The 17,332-nt window shown below is 37.3% G+C and overlaps 2 protein-coding genes across 11 annotated transcripts in view; one reads left to right on the forward strand and one right to left on the reverse strand.

Moving 5' to 3' along the window:
* Positions 1-1,943, forward strand: part of jph3b (junctophilin 3b) — a 52,670-nt gene extending 50,727 nt beyond the window's left edge. The window contains exon 5 of the mRNA NM_001122702.2: positions 1,863-1,943. Coding sequence (NP_001116174.2) covers positions 1,863-1,943 — 81 coding nt within the window. The remainder of the gene's footprint in view (positions 1-1,862) is intronic.
* Positions 1,944-2,282: 339 nt separating this feature from the next.
* Positions 2,283-17,332, reverse strand: part of klhdc4 (kelch domain containing 4) — a 31,636-nt gene continuing 16,586 nt past the window's right edge. The window contains exons 12-18 of one of the 10 annotated variants that reach the window (XR_015525830.1): positions 15,173-15,376; positions 10,705-10,863; positions 10,503-10,606; positions 10,289-10,371; positions 8,797-8,917; positions 8,682-8,725; positions 8,433-8,599 (exon numbers count right to left, since the gene is read on the reverse strand). Coding sequence is in view for 2 of the 10 variants with exons in the window: in XM_087311093.1 (XP_087167219.1) it covers positions 15,204-15,376 (173 nt within the window). In the remaining 8 variants the exon portion in view is untranslated. Of the gene's footprint in view, positions 5,366-5,695; positions 5,975-8,432; positions 8,600-8,681; positions 8,764-8,796; positions 8,918-9,184; positions 10,864-12,511; positions 15,377-17,332 lie in introns of those variants that run through there. The other 9 variants (XR_015525834.1, XR_015525833.1, XR_015525829.1 and 6 more) reach the window with 9 other exon arrangements.

Here is a 17,332-nt window from a genome sequence, read left to right on the forward strand (position 1 = left end):
CAACTGGACAAGCATCCAAACTTTAAACTGTCCCCCTCCATTGCCTAGCGGTGCTACGATCTCTTGCTGCACTAAGAACACCTTGGTAACAGCAAATTGGCAAAGTGGCTCCTTCCACAACGCAGCCCTGCATTGGCTGTTCCACACTCTGTTGCTAAGGAACAGCTTATGCCTTGCTCGGGCTGCAGCCAATCAAATGACAAGAGTGAGTTCTAGGAAGGAGGGGGTTTATGTTTGTAGCCGCAGAGAGGCAAGCAATGCAGCAGACTTGTGTAAGACAGGTTAACATGAAACAGAAACACATCCGCACAATAGATAGCCCTGATTAAGGAATTAGCAAACACTGTCAATGCTTTTAACAACATTTATACGTCTCTGGGACATCTAAACAACTGATTAGCTAAGCACAGGAGGAGGGAAAAACAGGCCTTACACAGCGCACAACTGTCTGGCTCTACAATAAAACAACTGAAAAGAGCAAAACGTGGTTGCTCAACAGGAAGATGTGCTAAATGTGACTGTGAGATACACTTGTCCTGATTCATTGTGCAAAATCAGCGCTCACAGCGTCTTCTTAACAGTACTGTGTTCGGTTCGCTTGTCACAGCCTAATTTCATGCCTCACATGTGTCTTGCATGTGCAGCACGCGTGTCCCTCTGCTCAAAGGTTGTAAACATTGTCCATGACACGCTTACATGAGCCCATCAATTAAAAAGTGCGCTCCACAAACCTGGCTCTTTGCAAGTACGTTCATCCTTATGAGGGCTGGTACAATGCAGTACAGATTCTCATTTCCATTGAGATAATACCGTATCTCTTCGGTGAGCCGAGGGGACTGGAATAATCATGCGGCGTTCTTTAAACATGCACTGTATTGTGCAAATGTGTTTTGCAGTGAATCTGGGACTTGACAAATTTACTAAACAGAAACAACCCGAGCAGGTGCAGATTTACTCTGCAGGTGTAAAAACGCGCAGGAAGAGAACAAGAAAAGTAATTCAGTTACTGGCATTTTTAGTAGCTCAAACATGAGCAAATAGCTCAAATCAGAGCACTATTGCTAACCTTTAGGTGAACATCTAATCTAAGTTATACTACTTAAATACAAACGGTCTTGTAAGTAGGAGTTTGAGCTCAGGTAGATTTCGAGAACTCCCCTGCTGTAGTAGCTAATGAACAGATAGTGACTGCTCTTAGGAGATAACTACTTACTAGAAGCATGTCTATGGTGCCGATTTGGATAAGTCAATTAGCTTAAGTTGCATGACGGTTGGAGGAAAACAGGAGAAAACCCATGTGAGCACGAGGAGAACGCGTAAACTCCGCAGAGAAACGTCGGCTGGCTTGATATGACTAGAACAGTGCTAACCAGTGGGCCAACTGTGTCAACCATTGAGGAAAGGAGGGGGAGTAGGGGTGGTAGGGGGAATTCTTCAAAACGAAGATGGCTGTCATATGGAACTTAAGATATTTAAAGTGGCTTAGGAATCGTCTGATTGGTGGATTATAAATTGGATAATGCGGGACCAGATGCAAGCAATCATAAGCATGTGATCCTCTCGAATTAGTTTATAAATAAACTTCACTTATAAATATGTGGCTCTTTTTGGATTCTCGGAAGCTATGAAAATTAAAAATGTAACACAGGAAATACGTTAGGACCATTGTTGTTGTTTACATCCCTCAAAATGGTCTATAGATCGTATAAAGCCTGTTTTTCTTTGATAGGATAGAACACTCATAAATAGTGTAGTTCTCTTGTTTTTTTTTTTTTGTGCATAAAATAATAATATAACTCAATCCCATGCACATTGTGTTAACAAATCCTGACCTTTCCATTCTTCTCTTTCCCCCCCAACAGGGCTCCAACTCGATTCTGGTAGTCATGGTGATTTTGCTCAACATTGGAGTCGCCATTTTGTTTGTTCATTTTTTTATTTGAACTCTGCATCGCCTATCAGTTCCTCTTCTCTGACTACACTATTACCGAAGTGTCATCACAACCGATCTGGTCCCGGCTCGTATTTTTTTAAAACAAAGACCACTGTACTTCCATTGAAGTTACAGCATGTCAACAGGAGGTCTGAGGAAGGCAACAACACAAAAACTGGGCTCAGCGGTTCCGTCTGCTTTTCTGTCTCCAAAGAGCTCATGTTGGTTTCTTAATTTGATTTTCTTTTCTAAATCTGAAATAGTTACAAGCATCCTTTTGAACTTCTAGTTTTATCCTATGTATTCACTCACTCATTGATGCTGTTATGAATTGATATACTTGTTTCTCTTTTGTTTTCTTTCATATTCCTTACTTGCCTTTTTCTCGATGATGCTGGTGGCTTTTGTTTGTTTCCTTTGGGTTTGGTTTGTATTTGGGCGTTGGACTCATTTGAATGGTGGCTTTGGTGAGGGAGGGTGTGCAAGGTGGCGTAAGGGTGAAGGGCGACCACCATCAACATCCTTTCGGGTGACGGCAGCGTTACACAGCTATGATGTCAACAAGGTTCAAAGTGATGGGAAACGGCCCCTGTCTAACCCCACCCGCCTCCCTCGCGCACCACTCCAAAGCATTGCTTATGTTTCTTCATGTCCTTGTTTTTGTCACCCATCAGAATAACCCACCAAGCGCTCCTATCATTACACCTCCATCTACCTTCTGTGTGGTACGTCAAATACCAGTGGACCCCAGAATGTCATGGTGGGCCTGAATTGAGACACTTTATCTCCATTGGACCTAAAATAAGGGGCAAAGCTTTTTGTTGTCGACACACCTTTGAATTCGCCTAAAAATGTTGCACATGTCGAAAAGAAATGGGCTTAACAAGCACAACCACACCAAAGTGGGTTAGTAAAAGTTCTGGTAATCACAGAAACACAGCGCCACCAGCGTTTCAGCATCTGCAACATTTGCACTCAGGCGAATCTGACCCATATGCATTTGGAAAAATTCCCAGATTCAGAAGTTCTAAGATCTGAAAGGGCTTCATCATTAATCTTGCTCCAAATGAAACTTTTTTTTTTCCTACCGAATAAATCATAACACAGTTCGACTTATTTATCTTTTCATAAACGGGTTCTGCATGTAAGATTATATACTGTACATTCAATACAACGTAGCATGGGTTGCACTTTCCTTTGAGCATTTTATGTTCTTTAAACATTCTTTAAATGTTGTATGAGGGCTAGCACATGACATTCTGTGAGGTCATCATCATTATGAACTTCTTAAAGACCGCCCCCTACTCTCTTTGATGAAATCACAAGAATGTGCGAGCTCCTGCCAACCTCACCATGCACACCTGAAAGCCACATGCTGCGCGAGATGCTGGCGTTCCCGACCAGACATTCAAGAGACTGTTAACGTTTTTTTCCCAACTGCTGCTTTCGAAAAACAAATATTTATTGATAAAAAGGAAAAAAAAAACTTTTTTAGCTATTTGCAAGACGTCTGAAAAATGCCGACTGCCTTGTTTTTCTAAAAGTAAAAGAAAAAAAAACACAAAGTTGCATGCTAACGTATGTTTTAGTTTTGTACAGATAACCTTATTGAGGAAAAAAAAAACATACGGAAATGTGTGCTAGTGGTTTCGGACACGTTGTAAAACCTGCAAATATTGATTTCATTTGGACTTAAAATCTTCAACACACACTCATGTAAATCTGTAGGTATTGTTGATGACTGATGTACGATCAGATTTGTGAGATCAAACTCGCTTTAGATATCGATGCACTAAGGCACACAAAATCTAAACTACTTCCAGAGTTTCTTGCCCCTTGGTTAAGGTCACGTTCTTTGGGGCATGGATGTCACCCAAGTAAAAATCACATTCCAGAGCCTAATAGACTTCCTTTTGGACCCTCTAAAGCCTCTGGGCCCTGTGCACTCTGGCCCCATCATTTTCTAAGCCCCTGATTTGATTTTTAGGAGATGTGTGCGTCACATACTTTAATAGTCCACCCAGAAACAAAGCAGCTTCGCCACCAAACCCCTTGCGGAAAGAGCAAACCTTCAAGACTAAAATTGTAATAATGAGCATGCATTAAGACAAATTAAATGCTGTACTGTCCAAACTATCAAAAGTAGAACTCTTGATGACTAAAGCGCAAACTCTGGTATGAGTGATTTATTGATCGCACATTGGACATTTACCCCTAAACATAATGCTAAGCTGAGCAATTTTTATGGACAGAATTTCAAGGCGCAGCTTTGGGTTGGAGAGGGTCCGGTTTGGAGACCACAGTATTATATCTCTGTTGTTTGTCGATGATGTTGTTCTGTTGGCTTCATCGAACATGGACGTTTAGCATGCACTGGGGTGGTTTGCTGCCGAGTGTGACGCAGCTGTGATGAGAATCAGCACCTCCAAGTCCGAGGCCATGATGCTCCACCGGAAAAAGATGGTTTGCCATCTTCAAGTTGGAAGAAAGTCCTTGCCCCAGGTGGAGGAGGTTTTGTTCACGAGTGAGGGAAGGATGGAACGTGAGATTGACAGGCGGATTGGTGCAGTGGCAGCTGTAATGCGGTCAATGTACCAGTCTATTGTGTTGAAGAAAGAGCTGAAAGGCGAAGCTTTCGATTTACCGCTCAATCTACGTTCCTACTCTCACCTATGGTCATCAGCTCTGGGTCATGTCCGAGAGCACAAGATCTCAGATACAATCGACCGAAATAGTTTTTCTTTGCAGGGTGGCAGGGCACACCCTTATAGATAGGGTGAGGAGCTCTGTCCTCCGGAAGGAGCTCAGAGTAGAGCCGCTGCTCCTCCACATCGAGAGAAGTCAGCTGAGGTGGCTCGGGCATCTGTTTTGGATGCCCCCCTGGACGCCAGCTTAGGGAAGTGTTCCAGGCATTTCCCACTGGGAGGAGGCCTTAGCGAAGACCCAGGACACACTGAAGGGACTATGTCTCTCCACTGGCCTGGTAACGCCTTGGGATCCCCCGGGGGAGCTGGAGGAAGTGTCTAAGGAGAGGGAAGTCTGGGGTTCTCCCCTAAGACTGCTGCCCCTGCAACCTGGCCCCAGAAAAGCAGATACAAATGAAATTAAATGAAAAAAAAAATGAAATAACTATGATTGGTTGTTTTACATGTCGATCAGACAATCTTTAGGGACCTTCTGCCATTAGTCTGGCTTTGCATGCGAGGTTCAACCCTAAAACTGACCCATGAAGAAATTCAACAAAAACGTACAAAAGTGATTGTGCACATTCAAGCAGTTCGCCAACGTGCTTACAAACTATCATAAGAGTGTGTTGAAATATTTTACCTTTTTGGCCAGCTCCATGATCCAAAGTGGAATAGGTCTGATCGGGCATGCCAATGATAAACCCGAGGTCTTGACATCCAATGGCCTTTCCGCCCAAAATCGAAACTAAAACAAATCAAAGAGAGGTGTTTTGTTTATTTTTTTATAGCCAGTTAACAGAACGCAAAGACTGAGATGTTTTTATAGCATGTGTGTATGGGCTTGTACTCTTCCCCCCCTTGAGTCTGTCCTCCTTGCAATGATTCATTCACAGTTTGTGTACTCTCTCTATCCCTCTTTCTCGCCCACCTCCCTTCCTTCCCCATATTTCTCCGTTTCTCTATCCAGCCGAAAAAGAAAACCAAAAGACCGAAAAATGTAATAGTACAACTATTCTGATGTAAAAGGACACAAGCTTGGGGAGGGCCAAATGTATGGAGTCGTACATTTGCTCACCTCGCCTTGAGTCCTTGGGTTGGTCCACGAAGTTTGCAACTCGCTGACTGGCTCACTTTGATACCACAACGGCTGTATGTGACGGGGATGGTGGGATTCCAAAGGGTCTTTAAAGCAGGAGGCTTCTGCAGTTGACCCGCACCGCCGGCTCTTGTATCGTTTGACCTGGATGTATCCGTCACCCTATGCGCCTATAGCATGCCCAAGCATGCCCAGTTCTTTTATCTCTCTTTCTCTTCCTCTGTCATTCAGTTCTTTACTTTTCCTGGGGGTCTGTTTCTTTTTTGAGTTATATGGAGAAAATAATGAAAGTGTTTGAAAGTAAGCACTTGTGTTGTGGTTATTGAGTCTGTTTTCTGAGTCATGTTTTGTCCGGGAAAATATAGATAATTATAGAAATTATACAGTGGAGACACAAATAATGACATAAAATGTCCTAAATTTTGAGATTGCCAAGTCTACTTTGAGGTTATCCTTTAAGTTTATTTCATAAACAACACACTTTGAGGCACAGTATAAATGAAAATGGAACTCAAATGGGATATTTAAAAAAGAAAACCAATCCAAACAAACACAACAAACATTCTGAGATACCTCTTAATTATTGGTGTTATACTAGTATTTGGTGGTTATTTTCTTAACTGTCTGATAAAACCTATTGAACAAACAGTTTAACTTTCTTTTTTTCCACTGACTTTGCAAGATTGTGAGCCTAAAGAGACTGAAACTATCTGAGAGCAGGTTGTTTAGATCAGTGGTCCCCAACCTTTTTATCACTGCGTACCAGTCAAAGCTTGACAATTTTACCATGGCCAGTGGGGTGAGTATAGGTAGATTATTAGCCGATCAATTGTTTTCTTAGAGGATGACAAGCTGACAAAACATTGCTGCAACTCTGAAACAAGTTTTATTTACTTTTATTATAAAAAGCACTGCAGTGTTTGTCAGAGATAATTAGTCTACAGAAATGTGTATATTCCATATAAAATATGAAGCTGACCGCTCAGTTCTTGTCACATGACTCGGAGCATTCAAAAGATTTTTTTTTAAACTGTGTTCACCTGGAAGGTGCGAGCACATTGCGCCTCTTGTGCGTGTCTCTCCCAGAATGCACACAAGCCACGCGCCTCTATTGAAAATAGCAAACTTGTGTGCAGAAAAGACATCATTTTTGAATGACTGCCACCGCTGTCATTTGCAATCTCCAGCAGTTGATCTTCTTGCACAGACATGCTGGATTCAACTGATCTATTGACAAATGGGTTGTGAATTTATACCGTTTGCAGTTTGGGTGTCCTTCACAGGACCCGGTGATTTTTTTTTAAAATAAAATATTTTTTTAAATGAAAGATTGTTCAGACTCGGGTAATAAATAAAAGGGAAAAGATTCATAATTAATTATTAATTAACTTGGTACCAATTGATACACAAAGAGAGGGTTGGCGACCACTGGTTTAGATGAAGACCCTTTCATACACTGCAAGACAAGCTGGTCATTCCAAATCCTTGATTTCTAGAATATTACATCTTTACAATGTCTCATTTAAGTCTCCCAAAAAGACAGATCATCCACAAAAGACAAACGCAAGTACTGGATAGAACAAACATTTTGCCTGATTACTTACATAATAACGACGCTTTGTGGATTAAAACCTAATTTTGAAAATGGGTTTCAGAGTGCAAGTTTTTGAAAATGCCAACATTATCATTTCCACACTGTGAAAATGTAATGACAAAACGTTTATACAAAAATAATATTTTATGTTGCTTTAACTTATTTTAATACGTTAATCAGGTTTTAACTAAATTGTTTAACAGTTTGCAGTCATTTTGCTTAATGTAAGTTAAGATGACTAGAAAAGTTAATTTGATTCAACTAAAAAAATTAAGCCAGCACAATTTTTTTACAGTGCATGTAAACATAAATTATGGGATTCTTTAAAAAAATGGTTACGTATCGTGTAACATTTTATCAGCTCGAACCAGTCAGGCCATTCTCCTCTGGCATCAACAAGGCATTTCCACCCACAGAACTGCCGCTTCACTGGATATTTTCTCATTTTCAGACCAATCTCTATAAACCCCAGAGAAGGTTGTGCGTGAAAACCTGGTAGATCAGCAGTTTCTGAAATACTCAGACCAGCACGTCTGGCAGCAACAACCATGACATGTTCACAGTCACTTAAATCAAATTTCTTCCTCATTCTGATCTGCATGTTTGAACTGCATCAGATTGTTTTGACCATGTCTACATGCCTAAATGCACTGAGAAATTTGCATTAATGAGCAGTTGGACAGGTTTACCTAATTAAGTAGCCGGAAAACTTTTTCCATTTTTGACTATATCGATGTGTAAAAGTCGCCTATAAGAAAATTTGGATTGAAAGCTTCAAGTTTTCCATCAGTAGAACAGCATTCCTGTTTCCACACATTCCCGTTTCTACCTTTCGATAACTGTAAATGGAAAAAGATGTTCTTGACTGACTTCTTCCATTTTCAGTTTTAATTCAAGTCCCATAAGATTCAGAAGGCAGAAGACTTCAAATAAAAACAGGTGAAGGACTCGGATCACTCCAATGTGAGTATAACTACAGCAACCTTCATATTAAATGTCCTCCAGCAAACCAGACGTGTCGTCGAGATTTAAGTGCATGTCTCATAAAACACATGAGAATTATCTTATTTGGGGGAAAAAACACAGTTCATATTTGTCAGGACGTCCTCCACACAGACTGTCAAAAATGTAAATGTACCAACTTGATGGATTGCAGATACAAAAAAAAAAAATGCAGCAAAATATGAAATACAGTCTGCAGGGGCACAAGGCCAATTCATTTTATCTTCAAAGTCTCTCTCTCATGTCCTTGTTTTGTCTCTTTCTTTCACTTTCATCCTTGTCCTCTCCTGCAGAAAATAACCCCGCGTCACTTCTCCTATTCTCGCATCACTGAGGTGCAATGCTACCAAACAAGTGGAAAAAACTCACCCCGATAACCGACGCGTTTGTATTGCGCCTGTCCACAGAGACACCTGTGCAAAACCCCTTCATCTTAAAGAGGAATATTTACCTGAAATTGAAAATTCTCTGATTATTCGCTCACCTTCAAGTCGCTCCAAACCCATCTGACCGACTTTCTTCTGTGAAACATGAAAGAAGACGTTTTTGAAGGCTGTCTTGGCTGCTCTTTTTCATATCACGAAAGTGGATGAGTGTCTGTCAGCCTCAAAAGAAGACACAAAAAACACCCGTTCACACCAAGAATGAACACTATTAAGATGTTGGTAACTATGTTAGTTCCATACCAGTGCCCAGTGCTATTCTGCCACTTTAAATGCTGAAAGATAAATCTTCTAAATTCTTCTCATCATGAATACGCAGATACATCACTCTAAAAGTAATTCTAACAATATCACGTACAGTATGTGGACTAAAAAACTGTAATAAAAAATTACAGCAATTGGTCAATTTGCACAAGTTTCTGCTCTGGGCTTTTCTTTTTTTTTTGGTTGTACCTCTGTCTTACTTTTTCTCCTACTTATGATGGCCCCATAAAAGTGACCAAAGAAACGTCCTTGTTAAATGTACTTATGCTGAGTTTACGACAATTGTGGACTTCAATATTTGCGCAAGTAAGTTACATACAAAGTCAATGCAAACACGTAACACATAAAAACAAAAAAAATAATACTTGCAGCGCGACATTAATGACGAGAAAGGCGCTACCTGATTGCCGCAAACTCATTGAATTAGTCTCTATTGTTGTCTAAGTTTAAACAACTGAACTCAAACAAAAAAAAATAAAAATTGTGAGAAAAACATCCCCTTATAAGCTACAACAAATTATTGCAGCGTGACATTAATGATGAAAAGGCGAAACCTGTTTGCCGCAAACGCATTGAATTCGCCTCTATTGTTGTCTAAGTTCAAACAATTTAACTCAAACTATGAAATTGTAAGGAGAAAAACATTCTGTGAGTAAACTAAAACAAATTATTGCAGCGCGTCATTAATGGCGAGAAAGGCACGACCTGTTTGCCGCAAACACATTGAAATAATCTCTATTACTGTCTAAGTTAAAACAACTAAACTCAAACAAAAAAAAAATTGTGAGGAGAAAAACATCCCCTTATAAACTAAAACAAATTATTGTAGCGCGGCATTAATAACAAGAAAGGCGCAACCTGGTTGCCACAAACTCATTGAATTAGTCTCTATTGTTGTCTAAGTTTAAACAGCTGAACTCAAACTATAAAAAATTGTGAGGGGAAAAACATCCCCTTATAAACTAGAACAAATTATTGCAGCGTGACATTAATGACGAAAAAGGCAAAACCTTTTTGCAGCAAATGCATTGAATTCGTTTCTAGTAGTAGATGATATTGGACGCAGCCTCAGTGTTTCTCAACTACGTTTCCAACCGGCTCTGCACATTTTCCATGGCCTCATCCAGGATCGCCAACTACTCAGTAGGTACTGCATTTGAATTTGAATGTACTACTCAGCTGTACGTTCTATAAAGTGCAGAATGTGAGCAGTATAAATAGAATTAGGACATACTACATCCGCCATTTTGTTATTGTCATGTGACCTACCCACATCAGTTGCGTCGCTTCACTCCCATTCATGAATTCTCTCACGGGGCATCATGAGATGGGATGCACACTTCGAAATCTCACTGGAAGAAGTAGGTCGCATACTCATTTTTGAATTCTATGAATTCGGACATACTACTCAGCTCGCATACTGATTTTAGCGTAGTATGTAGTATGGAAGTATGCGGTTTCATGTCTCCTTAAACAAACACACCTGATTCTTATCATCGGCTCATTGGCAGAGACTGAAAGACCTGTAATGGGTGTGATAGACAAGAAGACATCCAAAACATGCAGTGCTGGTGTTCCTCTGGAAGCCTGGTTAAGAAACACTGACATCTATGACATATACACATACAGTATACCAGTGTACTTCTTTTGACCCTATTGGGCATCGGGGGTATTTTCTGTCTCACCTCCACCAGAACTGTGTGCCAGACCAGCTGCCTGTCTGTTGGGTGGACGTCTGCAAGGAAGTTAAGCCAATTTTGTCTGAGATTACTGTAACAGAGTCACTGTGTAGAGTTCAGCCTTGTCCCAGCACTAGAAGAGGATTATGGGTGATTTCTTTAAATCTATTGGTAAGACGGAAGTCGAGAAGGAGAGAGAGAGAGAGAGAGAGAGAGAGAGAGAGAAGTCTCAAAATGCATTTCCAGTTCACCTTAAAATCTAAAAGAGAAAGAAAATATATATTGCATAAAGACAACATTTACTTTAACATGGTTCTATACATTTTATATTCATCCTCCTATATTTAAATATATTTAAAAGAATGAATGTTTTTATACCATTATACAATTATTTTAAACATAAAGAGCGTACAACAATTATTGTATTATTAATGAATTTTACAAGCGATCTTTAAGCAATTGGACTAAATTTTTGTAAATGTTTTTATTTTAAAGTTAAAAAAAAATACTGCAATACTGCTATTTCATATAAACATCAAGGTATTCGTATAAAAATGTGAATTATACAGAATTTGCACAAAAACTCAATTATAATAAAAGTAGGTTTATTTATGTTATTGTTAAATTTTAAAACCTTTTTTTTTTTTACATTTTTGTTAAAAAGTTTCACTTATTAAACACAATAAAAACTGTAAAATATAACTCTTTATTATTATTATTATTGCTGAAGTTGAAACAGTTTTGTTGCTTTCTATTTTTCTTTGACGAGTAGTTTTCTTACAATATACAGTGCTCAGCATATACGAGTAAACCCCTGACAAATCTAGCTTTCAAATTCATATTTAACAGGAAGCTCTACTATATTATATTTGTGCATATGCATTAGTTTAGTCAGTACTGAAGCCAAATCTGGAGATTATCTAACAAAATAACTTATGATAACGGTCTAAAAAGTAGTACAGCCAAATTTATGTCAAAGAAAAATATTAAATACAAATAAAAAAAAGGAAAAATCAAGAGAAACAAATAACTGACAAATTTTGTAGAAATTTTAGGCTGTAATTTTTTATTTATTTTTATTTTATTGCAATATTATTTAATAGTATATTCCTTCAATTTCTAAATATGTTTGGTGACTAAAACATTATTTTAATAAATATATCTGTTTAATTAATCTGTTTTGTTTAAATGCACCAAAATACATTGCCTATATTCACTGACAAATGCATACAAATATTAATTTTCAAAATGAGGTGTACTCAATTATGCTGAACACAGTACATGTAAGATTGTTGAAATTGAAACAACCCTTGTGTAATGGAAGAACTTTTTTTATGTAAAAATCACTTAATTATTTTGATACAGGCCAGAAACTTCTTATATAAGCTATTTATAATTTAATAAGTACACTGAATGAAAATCCTACAGTTTCTCAAAGAATCTTGGAGAAAATTGCCATGGTGTTGGTATTGCGGAGGAACAACACGAAGACATTTTAAAGATGGTCACTCCTCCCCTATATGCGCCAGACTGCTCCATAGAGCTCAGTTAAACAATGCCAATGGCCTATATGCACAGTTAGTATTTTTCAGCCAATGATGAACGCTTCATGTGACTATTTTCAATTTCATAAAGTTCCTTTAACAGCATCGATGTTGTAATGTTTTTAAATATAATAAGTTAATCAGACTTGAGCATCCATTTGGTTGTTAAAGGTTAAACAGAGAGGAAATAACATTTAAACGCATGCGCTGTCATTAGCAGCAAGCTAGCGCAGAAATTCCATTCAAAACAAGAAAACTAAGACAGTCTGTCATTTTTTCTATGTTTTATTGTATACCACTATGTATGGTCTTATTAAACACCAATAAAAATGGCAAAATTAATACCACAAAAGCCCAAAATTAAAGGATTATTATTAAAATAAATATTTTGCCATACCTTCGGTCTGAAAAAAAAGCCCCTTAAATGACTCCATTAATACAAGCGTTTCCAAACTGTGTCCAAACAAATTAGATAATGTGAGGAAAAAAAGTGTCCCCAAGCTACAGAATTAGCCAAGCCTCGATTATGAATCATTATCTTTCATCAAACTCTCTTTCTGACTGGTTCAACAGCCTAATGAGGGCATAAGGACAGCCACTAGGTAAATAAATGGAATTAATCAAGTAACGTGACCTACAAACATCTTAGTAAATCTTAAAGAACAAGCATTTCTGTCCCCGTTTCTCCCTTCTGACGCGTCTCTGACGACAGCAGGTTCATGTGCTGCAGCACGTCAGAGCAGCGCTTCACAAATCGGACTTTTTAGTTATTTATAAACTCTGTCTTTTTAAAAAAAGAAATCCAGAGTTTTAAAAAAGATGGAGAAAGAGGAGGAGGAGGGGATATGAGAGGAGACAGTTGGCTGCATAATCGTAACCTCATCCATTTCTCTATCCGCCATTTATTATTTATTAGCTTCTCTTTCTACATCGCTCATTCTTCACAGCCAACAAAAAAATAGGTCAATGTGGGAAGCGGCGTTCATTTGGAAACTGTGATTGCCACTTGGCCATCCGCTTTAGCTTCAAACTTTAATTCACAGAACACATGCTCTGATACTTTACCCTCTTAAAATGACACAAACTGTGAGATTTTATAAAGCTGTCAGCGATGAAACGACAGCTATTTCTAACTTACTGTTTTTAAACCATTTTTTAAATTCTAAACCCTTTTTAATCATTTTTAAAATTAATTTAGAGTCTTTTAAATGTTTTTTACTTAATCATAGCATATCTAATTAAAAGAGCAAATCTAATTATTTGTTTAAAAAAAACAGCTATCAAAACTTGAATTACATGTACAGAGACATTTAAAGTAATAGTTCACCAAAAATGAAAATGACCTCATCATTTACTCATGTGTTTTATATCTTTATTAATTTTTTCTTTCTTTTAAACACAAAAGAAGATATTTTGAAGAATGCTGGCACCCACTGACTTCCATGGTAGTGGATAAAAATAGTATGGAGATTTGTGAGTCCCAGCATTTTTCAATATATCTTCTTTTGAAAGAAACTCAAATAAGTTTTGAACAAGTGAAAGGCAAGTAAATGATGACAGAACTGTCATTTTGGGTAAATTATCCCTGTAGCTGTAATAATTTAATTAAATATTACAAATTATTATACAGTTGGAAAATTAAGTATTGAACACGTCATGTTTTTTTTCCTGGGAATAATATTTCTAAAAGAGCTGTTAACCTAGAAGGAAACCAGAATTTGGTAAAAACTCAAACAATACAAACATAAAAACAAAACTAAAACATCTGAAAAATAAGTTGCGTAATAACGATGTAATGACATAAGGAGAAAGTCCTGAACTACTGAAAGGTATTTAATACTTTAATACTTCATATAAAAAGCTTCTCGTCTGCCAAATCTGATCTTTAATTTGTTTTGTCTATTGGATTCAAGTCAGGTAATTGGCTGGGCCATTCTACAGCTTGATTTTCTTTCTCTGAAGGCATTTGAGAGTTTCCTTGGCTGCGTTTTGGATCACTGTCTTGCTGAAATGTCCATGTTCATCATCTGATAATGTAGATGTTGAACTGAAGCAGCTAATATATTAATTTACAATAAGGAAGGGCAGCAGATTGTTGAATAACTACTAAGAGATTTCAGCTGCTGTCTGAGCTTTCACTGCCTGTCTACACCTCCCTTTCATCATGTGTTCAATTCTTTTTCCCTGCATCATTTCATTTTATTACACTTAAGTGCATTTGTAATCTAATTAGTTTAGTTTTCTTTGGATATATTGTTTTCTTTGGTTGTTACCAACATCTGGGGAAAATTTCAAGTCAACAAGCACCTTTAGAAATATGTTTTCTGAGAAAAATGGTGACATGTACAATACTTATTTTCCCCGCTGTAAATACCACTAAACAGTAATGCCGAGTTTTCAAATTCTCTCATTTATCTGTAGGTGGTCGTCGATGTTATTTTCAGTCAAAACACATTTCGCAAGGCATGATTTGAATCGCCGACAGCTCCATATATTTAGCATGCCAAATATTTCACGGGCATCGGCAACTCATAGGCGATTCTCTCAGATGGCATCTTTGATAATTCACACTGTGTGATTGTCACTCACGTGAACGAGCACTGATTTGCCTGTGATTTCAGGCATTTGTCTGCGATTTTTCAAAACCTGGCTAAAATCATGCAGTCTGAACTCGGCATAAGCAGAGCTTAAACACAACAAATGCCTTCATAAAAGTAACCACCAACAATTATTAATTTAAAAAAAAGACAAGGACAAAATAGTGAAAAAAAGAGTAAGGCCATGTTTAAACATTATATTGATAAGAACGTGTTCAGCTTTTCTTAAGATTTAAACACACATCCATTTGCTCACTTTTCCACTCATACACACACGCAGCTTACTAATACATATGGATTCTCTCTCACAAACAAACAAACAAACAAACAAACCTTATAATTATCTCCTCACACATGCATAATCTCATTCCTGATCCTCAAAGAACACCTTGGCCATGGCGTGGCCGACCTTTTGTACTTTCTTCTCTTTGGCATCAGGACCCATGTTGGCTCGAGCCAAACCCATCCAGTACTTCTCAGTCCGTGCCTGATAATCCGTGAGTGCTTCTCCAGGCTTTACAGGTGGATGGTCCACATCTGACACAGACAAGCAGAGAACATGTCAACAACACAACGGCTTCTGCTTTCTTTTAAGCTCACGAAGACACCTTTTTAGTTCTCCAACACAAAAGCTCCAGAATCTACAAATTGTGAATTATTTAACAAAATTAAGAGGAATCATTCAAAATTCTTTTTTTTTTATATATATTTACAGCTTTTACTTTACAGAAATGTTTACATATAGATAACAAAATAGCATAATAGTTGAATTAAACAGATAAAAAAAACATAAATAAATACAAATAATATATATATATATATATATATATATATATATATATATATATATATATATATATATATATATATATAATATATATAATTTGTATTTATTTATGTTTTTTTTATCGGTTTAATTCAACTAGTATGCTATTTTGTTATCTATATGTATATATATTTGAGTTTATTCTGTTAAACACTCAAAAAAGATATTTTGAAAAATGCTGCCTGCTGGACCCCATAGACTTCCATAAATTTTTCCTATTATGAATGCCAATGGGTCCCAGTAAAACAGCATTCTTCAAAATATATTTTTCGCGTTTTAACATATTCTTAATACTATGTTGTTACTTGAATGATCCGCTGCTGTGTTTTTTTGTGGTAATTATTCATGAGTCTCTCGTTCATCCTGAATAGTTAAACCTCCTGCTGTTCTTCAGAAAAACTCTTCAGGTCCAACAGATTCTTTGGGTTTTTAGAATTGTTGAGTATTTGAATCATTTTCACACTGAGCGACTTATTTGCTACTATAACAGAATGTTCAAACACTCACTAAATGCTGCAGGAGGAAAAAAAACTATATATTAAAAGTTTAGTTCAGTTTCAGAATAAGAATTTCCTGATAATTTACTCCCTGCCTTGTCATGCAAGATGTTAATGTCTTTCTTTCGCAATGTCTCACACGCAGAATTTTTCTCTATAAAGTGAACTTCTATGGTGGTCAGTGGTTTGAAATTCCAAACTGCAGTTTCAATGCAGTTTTAAATGAGAAATAAAGGTCTTACTTGGTGCAACTAAAAATATCTATATTCTTTTAAACCACAAAAGTTTGCATTCCACAGTTAATAGCAGGTTTGTGTAACAGCTTTATATTAGTTTATATTGATTATGTGGCACATGTTGCATGCTCGCTCTCTCTCTCTCTCTCTCTCTCTCTCTCTCTCTCTCCTTAATGATGTGTGACTCGCACTGACAGGTAAAAATCTGTTCTACCTGCTTCTACTGCAGACACAAGGGCACAGATCTGATTTATATTAGATAAATTTCCACATATGAACATAGTCTTAATCTGATTTGAGTGAATCAGAGTGATTTTTTTTTGCTCACTTGTACATGGGCCATATCCGGTGCCACATGGGAGAAAAAAAATCAGAATTGAGTCACTTGAACCATGAGGTGTACATTTTTAACATGTGCATTTTCTACTGGAACATTTAAACTTTTAAATAGCACCACTTTTATAAACGCAACTATCATTTCCTTGTACAAACATTTACAAATCTTCATTCTATTTAAAATTTTTCACTCCAGACTCTTGAAGGAAAACTTTTCAAAATAGCCTCATTTTACAACCGTTTCTAAATGCATTCAGCTGATTTGGCGGGAACATTTTTAGCTTAGTTTAGCATAAACTTGACTCTTCTGTAGTTACACCATGCACTTTAAAATTAAAAGCTATTTTCTAGGTTGATATTAGCATCTCACTCGAAAATTGCAAAAAAGTTTTAATAATTTTCCTATTTAAAGCTTGACTCTTCTGTAGTTACACCATGTACTAATAACTGAAGGGAAAAGTTGCTATTTTCTAGATTGGTAAGGTTAAGAACTCTACTCTCTATAAACTCTAGGGGACTTGTAAAATGAGCCTATATCCAAAAAACTTATCCTTTTTATAAATTCAACTACTATTTCCCAGTACAAATGTTCATTCTG

This window comes from Danio rerio, chromosome 25 (assembly GCF_052040795.2).
Source record: "Danio rerio strain M-AB ecotype USA chromosome 25, GRCz13ab, whole genome shotgun sequence".
NCBI lineage: Eukaryota > Metazoa > Chordata > Actinopteri > Cypriniformes > Danionidae > Danio > Danio rerio.